General features: G+C 43.2%; 1 protein-coding gene across 1 annotated transcript in view; it reads right to left on the bottom strand.

The window, feature by feature from the left end:
- Positions 1 to 1,472: 1,472 nt before the first annotated feature.
- Positions 1,473 to 12,168, bottom strand: part of fws (four way stop) — a 57,956-nt gene continuing 47,260 nt past the window's right edge. The window contains exons 18-19 of the mRNA XM_070541185.1: positions 7,606 to 7,685; positions 1,473 to 1,737 (exon numbers count right to left, since the gene is read on the bottom strand). Of these exons, the coding sequence (XP_070397286.1) occupies positions 1,626 to 1,737; positions 7,606 to 7,685 (192 nt within the window). The 3' untranslated portion in view covers positions 1,473 to 1,625. The remainder of the gene's footprint in view (positions 1,738 to 7,605; positions 7,686 to 12,168) is intronic.

Below are 12,168 nucleotides of genomic sequence, written 5' to 3'. Positions count from 1 at the left end.
AAGACGCCAGGGAGACAGAGAGCACTGCCCAGCTATAAGAAGAATGAATTGAATTCTTGGGTTTTTGTACATGCCAAAACCACAATTTGGTTATAAGGCATGCTGTAATGGGGGACTACAGATTAACTTTGACCAGCAGGGGATCTTTAGAGTGCCTCAATGCAAGGGACACAGGCATTTTTGCATTTTGCCTCCATCGAAATGTGGCTACTGTGGTCGGGATTTGATGTCACGAGCTCAGCAGTGTAACACCATAACTGCTAAGCCACCACGATGGGTAGAAGCAGCGCCTAAAGGAGGCGCCACGCTACGTGGCAGCATCTCACAAGGTGACGCAAAACCCGCACCACTAAACCCACCGACTACTGGCATCAAAAGATGACAATGAAGTGTATGATGCCCTGTATGTGCCTTTTGAATGTCGTTATTGGAAACGACAATAAAAGTTCAGCGTACTAGAAATTACAGCTTGAGTGATATTGTGAACAAACATAAGGAAGAACTCAGAAAAAGTATTTTTTTCAACTTGTTTGGGGAGTAATTAGCTTATACAATGCGGTCCTGTACAATGGGTTGGGAACCAGAGACCGCATTTTCTTAAGTTTTGAGTGGTTGTCCGGATGCGCCCGTATAACGGCTCCGGCTTTTGGCTCCACATCACTTGAAAGTCACCAACAACAGGAGCTAAAAGCATTTCATTCTTAAAAGCAACTCATAGAAAGCATATAAAACAATGATTTATTGAAGCTGCAGTTGTGTCAGCTTTTATCTGGTAAGCCTTGTTTTGTCATTGAAGCCACCAACTACTTCACAACCTGGCCATTCCCTCACAACCGGACCACATGCTTCTCTGTGTTGTCCACGTGTCCACCCTGTCGCAAGGAACTCCAGCTGTCCATTGCCGCCAATGGCTGGCTGAGCTTTGTTTCAGTACACAGCACAAAAACAGCACTTGACTGGTCCATGCAAAAAAAATAATAGTAAGCAAGAAAATAATGCAACAGGCTGTGAGGGCCACTTACCATATCACACGTATGCACACAGTAGTGAAAGAAAGTAAGGGCGAGTCATTCCTTGTCATGGCAGTGAATTTTACTTTCTTAGAGCAACTGGCCTTTACTTTCTTGTTATAGGGTGTACTTTATTGCATCCATGTGAATTCGATTGGACAGGGAGACTACGTCAACACACAACGCACTTTCGATCAGCATCGGGCCCCATCAGAATCGAATTTCCGAGTAGCAATTGGCTCCTTTGCACAAGGTGCCGAAGGGAGCCAATCGCAGTCGAGAATTTTGATCCAGATCGGGCTCGACTGCAATCGAAAGTGCACCAGTATTAGTGACCTTAATTATATATATACTAATATCGCAGCTACCCAAGCCCAAAACTCTGATTTCGTCTATACATTTGAAGTTTCTCGTTCACATTTCATTCCACCACAAATAGTGTCTGTCCACCCAGTTAACAGATTGTCTACCAGGAGTTTTTGTGCAACGAGAAGTAATCTCGATTGCACCTTTATTTCGTTAGCAAAGCACGCCACTCCGTGAAAGGATCAGAGCTGTACAACACCTTCGCCAGGATTCAATCTAAGAGTCAGTCACAATGAGAGTGAAGCAACATCAGGCCTGGGCCATGGCCTTCTCAAGGATTTCTTTCATGATGGGGTAGACCGGTGCAAACTCCTTGCCCTGCCGCTGACGCACGGTCTGCACATACGACTCCATCGCACCACTGAAACACAGGGCATGTGTAAGTAGTCAAGAGTTCAATAAAAAACTGACCCGGTCAAGTGGTACGTTAAGAATAACGAACACATACAGGCTTCCGGTCACTGACCAAGTCAAAAGTTAGCTGACATTTCGGAACCCATACAAGTTCCTCGTTCACAATACAGCGGACACTTTGTCATTGCCAGTTTAAATACGCAGCATATGACGTAATAATGAGGAACAGAATTGGTGTATGGTGCCATCCATCTAGTTCATGAGCTTGTGTGTTGCTTGTGAAGTAATGACTCGAGTGATTACTCATTTATAATTTTTTTTTAGGGAGGGGGGGGAGGGGCTATAACTAAGGCGCAGTCTCAGTCAGTTGCACACTTACACTTGTGTACATGCTTTGTGAGTGTGTCAGAGGACAGATGGTTGTTCTCAGCATCATGCTTGTGCTCTGTTAGTCATCTCCCTGATTTTTTAGTTTTGCCAACCTAGCTGTAGCCAGAGTCAGCACATAAAATTTTTTAAACAAACGGTGCAAAATTTTTGTCTTTATGTTTACAAGCTTGTTGCACAACTTGTTTCAAGTTTTTTTTTTAACAATCAAGCAAGGCCGATTCACTCCCAGAAACATCGGTGCAGCTCTCAAGCAACAAGATGCTGGACAAGAGGAAATTCTACAGGTGGCGTCCAATCCTGGACTTTTGGTTCTCTCACGCTACCCAACTTTGTGAAGACCTATGGTACACAAAATGAAAATCACAGAAAACAAATGTAGAAGTGGCTGTTAGCTGTGACTTGGTGTTCTCATGGTAGTCATCTCAATCACAATAATGTCTGCCAGGAAGTGATGTAGTGGTGTTTATCAAGCACTTCCTAACCTATGAGCCCTCTACTGCAAGCGCAACAGTTTTGCATGGCCCATGAGACAGCCACACCCTTGCAGAGGTGTTCTCTGCACAAAGCATGACACAACATAATCTTGGAGGCCATGGTCTTGGCATAATGCAGTCATCAATGTTGTTAGAAAAGTATAACATCTTGTTCCCAAATCAAAATGCACCACAAAGGCCAGAGTTTGCTCTCCTGAATAAAATTTTCTGCACCGAAGCTGTAGTCTGGAGAGAGTGAATCTGGAAAACTAATGGCATTTGCATGCCAAGGCAGTAATATACACAATGGGACATCAAAAACCTCGCATGTTAATAGTGGAACTTCAGCATAGATTGAATATGAGATGAACAGTGTTGCAAAAAGTGAAATATCAAATGGAATTACAATACAGTCGAACCCAGATATATCGAACTCAAAGGTGATCGCAAGATAGTTTGATATATCAATAATTCTTTGTACAGAAATCACCTTGAGACGCCGCTCGTGGTTGTGACAAATGGTGGCTTATCGTAGAATTCGAGAGCAGTGAAGACCATGCGTGCAACGTGAAGGCGCACTTTATTTCACAGAAGAAAAATCACTAATCTTTGGCTGCTTCTTGCACTGGGAAATAAAGTTGAACACGCTGCTTTCGATCTTCTCGAGACTTTCCAGGTGCAATAGTCCGATGCCCTCCATTTCACAAGAACAACGCCAAATTAGGCTGACCGCTGACACCTGTTCAACGGCTGTGCACGGGCGCATTTCCTCATGACAATGGTGACCTTCGTCACCACTGGAATTGCCTTCCTCTTGGGTGCCAGCGATTCCCGCCACAATGTCCTTGTCAGCTAGAGCGGCTACAGCTTGACGTCGCTGTCAGTGTCAACAAAATCGTCAACAGTCACTTCGGGTGGGACGGCCCCCGAAAAACAAGCCACGAAATGCCTCGTGCAAATATCCGTATTAGTCTGAGGCTTCCGGACATTGATCTAAGGCCACTGCGGCCACTATGGCGCGGTGCTGCTCTAGACCAGCCATCGCCAAGCCGGTTTCCTCATTCTTTCACGCATGTGGCTTGCAAACGTCATGCGGCAGCACGTGCCAAACGACCGCGGGAGATGCGAGGGGCTTTGGGGAAAGCGCACTTTCCAGGGCGTGGCACTGCTCTAGATCAGCCACTGCCAAACTGGTTTCTTCCGCGCAAGCGGCTCGTAAACGTCACACGGCATCCCGCGCCGACCAACTGCAGATGGGCACGAGAGATGCCTGCGTCTTTGGGGAAAGCGCACCTTTCAGTGCCCGGCAAGGGGTTCGATATATCGAATGACCTGCGAAATTAAGAGTTCAATATACGACGCAACTTTCCTATACATGTACACAGGATTTTCAAGGAGATAATCTGTATGTTCGATATAACCAATAATTCAAGATATCCAGTTTCAATATATCCAGTTTCGACAGTATTATATTCTTTTTTCCAGAGAGAGAGTCCTGTTTATTCCTTTGCTCTATGCCAAAAGTGAATGTGTAAAAGATGGCCCGGTTGTGTCGCAACCAGTACATCAGAGAAAACAATCAAAGAAAAATAACTAGGTCAACCATCGTAGCTTATGGTGCGAAGATACTAACAACTTGAAGTGAAAAATTGAAGCAAACTGGAGCTTAACAAGAACAGACAATTTAATATTATTGAAGGGACTATGTTTACAGAATTCACTGTTATACTGTCCTCTGCAAATATACCATGTGTTAAATTTTTTAAACGGGTGCAGTAATTCATACAACGCCTTACCAGAACCTGCAAATGCCCATATGAAGACGAATGCTTCTCTGACTTTACTTGCGCGATGCAATGCGAGTGGTGACTGGTGTAGTAAACATACCCCAAAAAGAAACACCACAAAGACAAAAGCTGAATCATGACCGATTACAGACACTGACACCAGAGCACATTTTTGCTCATGAATCGTGCCCGTGCATCAGCGTGCCGCTGACTTCTGCCTCAGCATGGATAGGTGAAATCGATGGTTTCATAAACTGTGCAATGCACTCCCTCAAAACCTCACCAGCAAAAAAATATTAATCATTCCTTTAGAACTAAATTAGAACAATACCTGTTTCTCCTTGTGGAACATGTTTAAAGGATATCTTAGTACCAAATAATTTCATATTCCTTCAATGCCTGCATGAATAATTAAATCAGATTTTTTTATTAACTTTTTCTGAGGTCATAACCATGTGCCCTACTCTTTCACTCCTCTTTTTTATTGTAGTTTGTATTATTTTATATGAACCTCTTTACACTTCAATGAGTTCTGGGATTCACTTGTGCAAATATATTCAGAAAGTTTTCTCTTGTTATGTAAAGATAAATTTATAGTGATTGTGATGACATCTAATCTGGTCAGGTAGTCAATTCACATTAGATGAAGAAGAAAGAATGCCGGCCAAACAGGCGTTCTTAATAAGTAATAGATGTCTCTCTGTATGGAAGTCGGAACATACCCAAGAACTTACTAATAACACCTTTTTGGTGGGCAACTTTTCTTTTTTATTCTGACGTGAGCATGAAAAGGGAACACAACAGTTGTGCATCATGTGGGCATGCGAGACTGTCACGCATCCCCTGATATGTTGTTTTCCCTGCATGTCTCGTGTCTCCTGGGATCCGGCTTCTTCGCGTACCTTAGTGCCGGTGACGGTCAGTCTGGTTGCAGCGCATTACGAGAGATGGCGGGAGTGTTGCACAGCTAGCACCACCTAACGGCGGGATTAGTCGGGCGCGACAGGGAGAAGGCTCTTCCTGTAAAGGTGGTCCCACCTTTACAGCAGGTGGGTTATCGTAAGGCCATTCTGCGCGGCAGGTGAAAGCACCGTCCTCGCACCAGATGAATCGATCAACGTTCCTAGCGGAGCCATCGTTGGTGCTGTGCAGCTTGACTGTGGTTGGCATTGACCGTAAAGAGCAAGCAGCTTTTCACTCTTAGGCTCTTCGTGATTTGCCACCTGTCAAAGATTCTGAAATTAAGAGTCGCGAATTCTTGCGACACTCCTCTCCTCCCCTTCTCGTCCGTACGCTGTCCGCACAAATATACAGTCAAGCGGTCAGAGCACTAGTCACAAGACATTTTTGTGCCTGCCATGTAAGTTAATGGCGTGTCCTGTGACCGGTCGCTCGAAGCTATAAAAAAAAAGTCCGACGTGTGTCTGTGTCTCTACGAATGGCGTCAGGCACAGCGTGTCAGTGTGTACAGTGTGTCAAAAATATGGCAGCCGTGACCAACTCCGTTGCCATGCCACACACTCACTTTCGTTTGCAAGACAATTTGTCGGCCTTCTGAGCATCTTGTGGCTGCTGCAAATAAAACTACAATTATTCAGCACTAAAGCATAACTTCAGTTGCTAATGCCCAAATAACCAGCCCTGATTAGTCTTAATCGGCTAATCCTAAGCAGATGACCTACGTAATGAGTCACAAGTCATCGCAGAATGCTTACCGCTAATGCGTTCATACGAGTGGCTCATCAGTGATCAGTCTCGAGATCACAGGTAAGGGCCTGTAGAAGCAGCGTTAAGTTCCCCCTCATGTATCCAACACAATCTGAGTGCCTTCCCATGAATAATTGGCCAGAGCGTCACACATGCTTTCACAGTTTCTGAAATAAGCTCTGCTTTTGTTGCCGTTTTCTCTGTCCACTTTGTGTTAACGTTTCTGTCTGTCCTGTCAACCAGGAACCTTGTACCGAAACAGGTTGTCCCGGCAGACGTAGCGCCTTTCTGCAAATCACAGTTTTCAGGCGCTGTGCACGATGTCCCCACATTGGCCCGATGACGGGGAGCACAGGCAGTGGGGCAGAAGCACTCACAGTGACGAAGTCCGCAATCGCATCGACCGGGGCTGACCATACACGGCCATGCTCAGCATTCCTTTTGTGCCAAAAACAATGAATCAAAACACTTGATTGGCTAGCATCAAGCAGGAAGGGCTCCTTGGCACATGCCACATGGGTGCCAAAGTCAAATATTCAAAAAATCGAATAGTAGATATTCTATTCAGGAACCCAACAATTCAAATGTTCACTATTTGATTTGGTGATGTTCAAGTATCTGCACACCTTTGCTTTATTTTTTGTCACGTCAATCGGCACAAAAAAGAAAATAAGCTGCTATTTCCGACGTACAGAATGCGAAGCGCCAGATATGGTCAAGTCATCTCGCATGCAGTGCAGAGGCGGCTGGGTGAGCATCTATAATTTTATGTTAATGCCTTTTATGCTATGCATTCCTTTTCACGCTTTTTGCATTTCGTCAGTGGTCAGAGCAATGCTCTGCATGCATTATCGACAGGATCAGCTGGCCATGAATGGTGCTTGATAAGAGTGACACAGAATCGAGCAGAAGGCGCCGCCGCGAAATCGCAGCCTGTGTCTCAAACATTTTCATGCTGTTGGTACAGATAGGTGAAACTATAGTCAATGCATGCACCAAATTTTCATCGGGGACTGCTAGATAGACCAGGCTTCGCTAGTTATGGTGTTGCAGAGCGCGAGCGACATGGCCAATGACCATGCCAGCGACGTATCAAAACAATATTGTTATTTCTGCTTGACTTGTTGGCCATATGAGCATACAGTCATGCAATCGTGGAGTCTGAATTGTCACACAACCAATGTAAAGTGTCAGAAATTTCAGTCTTCCTTACAGATTATGTCTTTGCAGCTAGTAGCAGTGCCATGTGGCTGTCCGAATAATCGGTTGTTGACTGTATTTCTCACTCAGTGTACTCGTAGACTTTCACGTCAATGGACCCTCCATGTACGTGTCACAAGATTCAAAGATGAGAACCTGATTCACATTGCAGAAATGTAGCTCAATGTTCAGAATGAGCGCTCGCACAAGAAAGGTGTGAGCACCCTAAATTCATGCACATCCCAATTTCACGAGGGTCTGCGCAAATACAGCCAATAATTGGCAATTAACATTCCCCTTAAAAGCAGGGCGACTCACCGCACAAGGACTAGGCGCTCCTTCTCAGACGTGTGTTCATCAAGCCACTTTGAATAGCGGCTGCGGGACCAGGATGCCGCCTGCAACATTGTACAGTAACAATGACCACTATAACCATGTGCTTGCTGATTGAAGAGCAATGATTTTGTGCACAGGAACTGTGGTTGCACTTAGACCAAAGGGCCTGTGCTCAAAATACTTATCTTTCATTAGTGCCATTAGACCATGACTGGTCATTGCTGCAGCGATCGTCTTGCTGTCACGTTGACTATTACCCCGAGTTGCAGGTGTCTTAACACTGGCCAATAAGGAAACATTCTCGCGTAATAGAATTTTTGTCAATGTTGGCTCAGTTATTCTGACACGTGCTGAATGTTCTTGCAGGGAGATTCTGGTAAAAGCTTTAAACATGCAATGGACAGCTGATGTAATGAACTATAATTATGGCAATAACGGCAGCTATCAGCGATGAACAATTTTCCAAGGCTCACATGCACAATTTTGGCACAGCTGGTTGTTATGCAGATGACTGTGCTTTCATTCTCCGCAATGCCCAACTGCACCTTGAGGGTATAATAAATAAATAAATTACTACATGTATGACTTCTGTGGGTGCTTACGTATCAGATTGTAGAGTTGCTTCTTGTAAACCTAAAGCCTCTCCCAAGAGCAGCAGCATTTTATGGTGGTATCACGAGCTGTAACATGAGCTGTAATATGTAACGTAAGCTGAGTTCTTGAAACAAAACAAAAAATGCGTTCTACATCAAAAGTACCTCAAAGGGTGGTTATGGCTGACAATGTGACATCAACTAAGTGTATGCCTATCACATGTTTCTTCAATGTACACAAAAAACACTGTGGAAGAAACTTGGCAGCACTGCAACATGGACTTGTTGTTTATGCACTATAGGCACACCAACAGCATGCACAATAAAAGTATAATGACAGAGGAATTACATGATGCAAAGGGTGTGCTCAAGTGTCTCCCCTACATTTGTCCATTTCCTTCCTTTTTTTCTTTTTTACAGCAAAGCTGTATAACTCTACCTCCCAATGGGTCTGTCATGTCTGTAGGCAAAAGCTCAGAAGGCACGCACCACATGCACTGCTGAGTTCCTAGCAGCACCAGCAGATGGCGCTCACCTTCGCGCATCTGCGGCAATGGCAGCATCACCCATTCAGGGGAAAGAAAAAAAAGAACCAGAAAGCTCACCTTTACGCATAGCATTCACTGCAAACACTTCCCAGTAAGGATTACGGTTGCATAAGCTGCAGTTGCCAGGAAGCGGAAACTGTAGCATACAAAGCAGGGAGTGACGCAACTACACCTTTGTATGTAAAAGAACCTGCCTAGCAGCTGATTTGTATTGTGACGGTGCTATGGGAAGGCCACCTATAGAGAGGACTACTGAAGAGCAGCGTGCATACAAGGCGCGACGAAAGTTTGGTTAAGTACATTTCTCTTCACTCTGGTCCACTCTGTGTAGGTGCACGAAGTAGCCGAGCAAGCCAAGTCGCAGGCTGTTGAAATGTCTTAGGCTAATAACTAGGTGAAGTGACTGTGAATGTCACCATGTGAATAATTTCAAGCCACATCGCAATGGATAATCATTCTAGTTGTAGTTTGTATGTTCACTCTCCAACCACCTTCACAGCGTGGATTGGAGATCAATTTTTTTTTTCAACACCAGTATAGTCACGCAATGAAAGCTGACCTTGGTGCTCTGAAGATAATTTTTCAAGACTCTGCAGTCGAACAGAATTCTGTCGCTTCATGGCCATGACACGTGTCGCTATTACATTGCATTACAACAGACCGCCTTCCAAGTTCGCAGCTGCACTTCCCCTCACAGCACTTTTGAGTAAACAACAGTCGCTCAGGTCACTGTTCTGATAAACTGTGTACTTTGTGCACCATAGATTCACTCTTGCATGTGATTTCATCACAGGGTCGAAAATGGCATCTTCTGCCCACCGAAATGCATGATCTGTGCACGTAACCTCTCATTTAGAAACTTACTGCATCATCATAAGCGTGGAAAGCTGCACTGCAGGAAAGCCCTTCTAGTCAAGACAACAGGAATCTACCAGAGCCATAATGTGTCATGTCATGGTGACTGCAATGAACAAAAGAGGAAGAAAAAATGCTGCCAATAGTGTGATTTACCTCTCTTGTTACCACTAGAAATGTGCTCAGTTTCGGTGCTTTTACATTTCAATGTTTTATTTCAAGACATAGTAGTCGCAACGTATACTGTGATACGTAAAATTATAGCCTGACCACTGGTGTTTTGAATAGATGTAAAACCATAATAACTGCACAGACAGTTTTTGAGAATTCTTATGTGAAACTTCAAAGAAGCACCTCAAGGAACACCAATGAAAGTAATAATTTGTTAATTTAAGTTTCAGTACCAAGAGTAAAAAAAAAATCTAAAGTATACAGAATATACACCTGGCTCCCTGTTCACAACTTTTGTAACTCAGATTGTGCAAAAACATTATTATGGAGATTCGCTGGCATGAATACCAGCCATAGTGATGCCCATGCTATGTGCAAAGCAGCAGCTTCACAGATGTGAAAATGGGCAAGTTCCCATTGTACAGGGAGCCTTCGTTGTTACTAGTTGCAGCAGACAGCTGGTTTGTTTTTACTGCATTCTTTAGGCTTGCGAAGCAATGGTTGTCAGGACAGCGAAGCATGCAGAAGCGTGGTCATGCTTGATTATTGCATTCGATCAGCTTTTCCGTACAAGCAAGGTGGTCTGTGTGCATTCAACTGGCGCAGGGCTTCCAGGTGCTTTGTTCAGTTTCTGTGCAGTTACGTACAGTAATGTGGAGTGTTGCACAATATCTCACAGTACTGGATAAAGCCACTAGCACAGGCGATGTTCAAGATATAAGAGACTAAACTGCCAGTCAAGATTCGGTCGAAAGTCAGTCGAAAATCGAGTGCATGCTCTTGTGTGAGTGAGAACCTTACATGACTGAAAGAATTGCTTGTAACGTGTTGTACATATGCTGTCAACACGCTAATAAAAGTAACCCACAGTAGGAAAAATAGAGTTGCACTTGATATTAGTAGAACACAATTATCAAAATAACATGCACTCACGAGCATCTACCATTTGAGAAATTGTTAAAACTGCCTACACGATGGAGCGGAAAATTAGGCAACCAAAGAGAAGCTTGTGCATCCTAACTGCTGCAGTCATTAAAAAATTATGTTGGCAAGTCGACCAAAGTGTAAATTTTGTGTTGCTTTATTGAGAAATAGCTAGGAGCACTGCTTTCGATGATACCTGTAATAAACGTTTTTCGTTTTTTACAGACTCCTTAATCTGCCAAAAATTTGTCAAATCGGACAAATAATGAAAGTGCAGTTGCCATTTTAGACAGTGCATGACGTTGCTAGCAGAAGAATTACAACGGAAAGGTTTACCAGCACGTAGAAAAGTTGTCGATCAAATTTATCAGTTTCTATCGACGCGGTAATGAAAGAGTTAAGACTCCAATTCTTAAGAGGAAGCTTTAGCTCGGGCTCAACTCCGACGCGGCCTATTCAATATACATATAAAACGCAAAAACGTTTTTCTGAGATAACCCCAGGGCCGATTTGAATGAAATCTTTTGCATTTGAGAGAGAAAGTTAAATTCTAGTGACTGTTGGAAGCAGAATTTCAAATTAGATGCTGAGTTTTGTTAAAAGAATTTTCAAAAATTTGAAAGTTTGAAAAAAATAGAAGCACTAAATTTACAAATTAATAGCTCTGCATCAAAAACAGGTATCGCGGTTCTGTAAACGGCATCCATTAGATTGTTAAAAGCGGACAAATTCGATATGTCATTTTATATGTTACGTGAATTTGTTACATTGTTCACAAGGGTTCCGCAAGATCTTTATTTCCATATTGCTAAATTTTTTGAGATTCACGTGTAACATATCAATCTTGTCCACTTTAGATGTGCTATTAGATGCAATTCACAGAATTGTATTATCGGTTTTCGTTGTTGAGTTACAGAGCTGTAAACTTGATAGTTTATCTTTTTGAAAATTTTCTATTTTTGCCTATATTTTATAAAAAATTGAGGGCCTAAATCAAAAATTCGAAACCAACAGTCACTAGATTTCAAGTTTTTTTTTTTTAAATGCAACAAACTTTATCAAATTTGGTGCAGTGGTTGCTGAGAAAAACGAATTCTCTTTTTACATGTATTTAGATAGGAGCACCTGAGCTAAAGCTTCCTCTTAATGGGTGAACTTGTGCAAGCGCACAAGCAAGAGCGCAAGAGCAAGAGCACAAGAAGCACAAGTGGATCACAACAAAAGTGGGAAGCACAGTTGATGAATTTGATCTCACGAGTCAAGTGCATCCGCTATTTATATGTGCCTCAGCATACATTCCATAGTAATTGTTGGTGCTTGCATGCTTGAGAAGGTACAATACTATTCTCGTTGCACATGCAATCTGGTCAGGCATGTCTCTTTCGCTATACATAGAATTGACTACAACATTCTAGAAATGCTGGATCAGTGACAATCCCATGAAAAATGGTCAC

The sequence above is a fragment of the Dermacentor albipictus genome, chromosome 6 (genome assembly GCF_038994185.2).
Source record: "Dermacentor albipictus isolate Rhodes 1998 colony chromosome 6, USDA_Dalb.pri_finalv2, whole genome shotgun sequence".
NCBI classification, from domain to species: Eukaryota; Metazoa; Arthropoda; class Arachnida; order Ixodida; family Ixodidae; genus Dermacentor; species Dermacentor albipictus.
The sequence above is the reverse complement of the archived record's forward strand: the minus strand, read 5'-3'. Positions and strand labels throughout refer to the sequence as shown.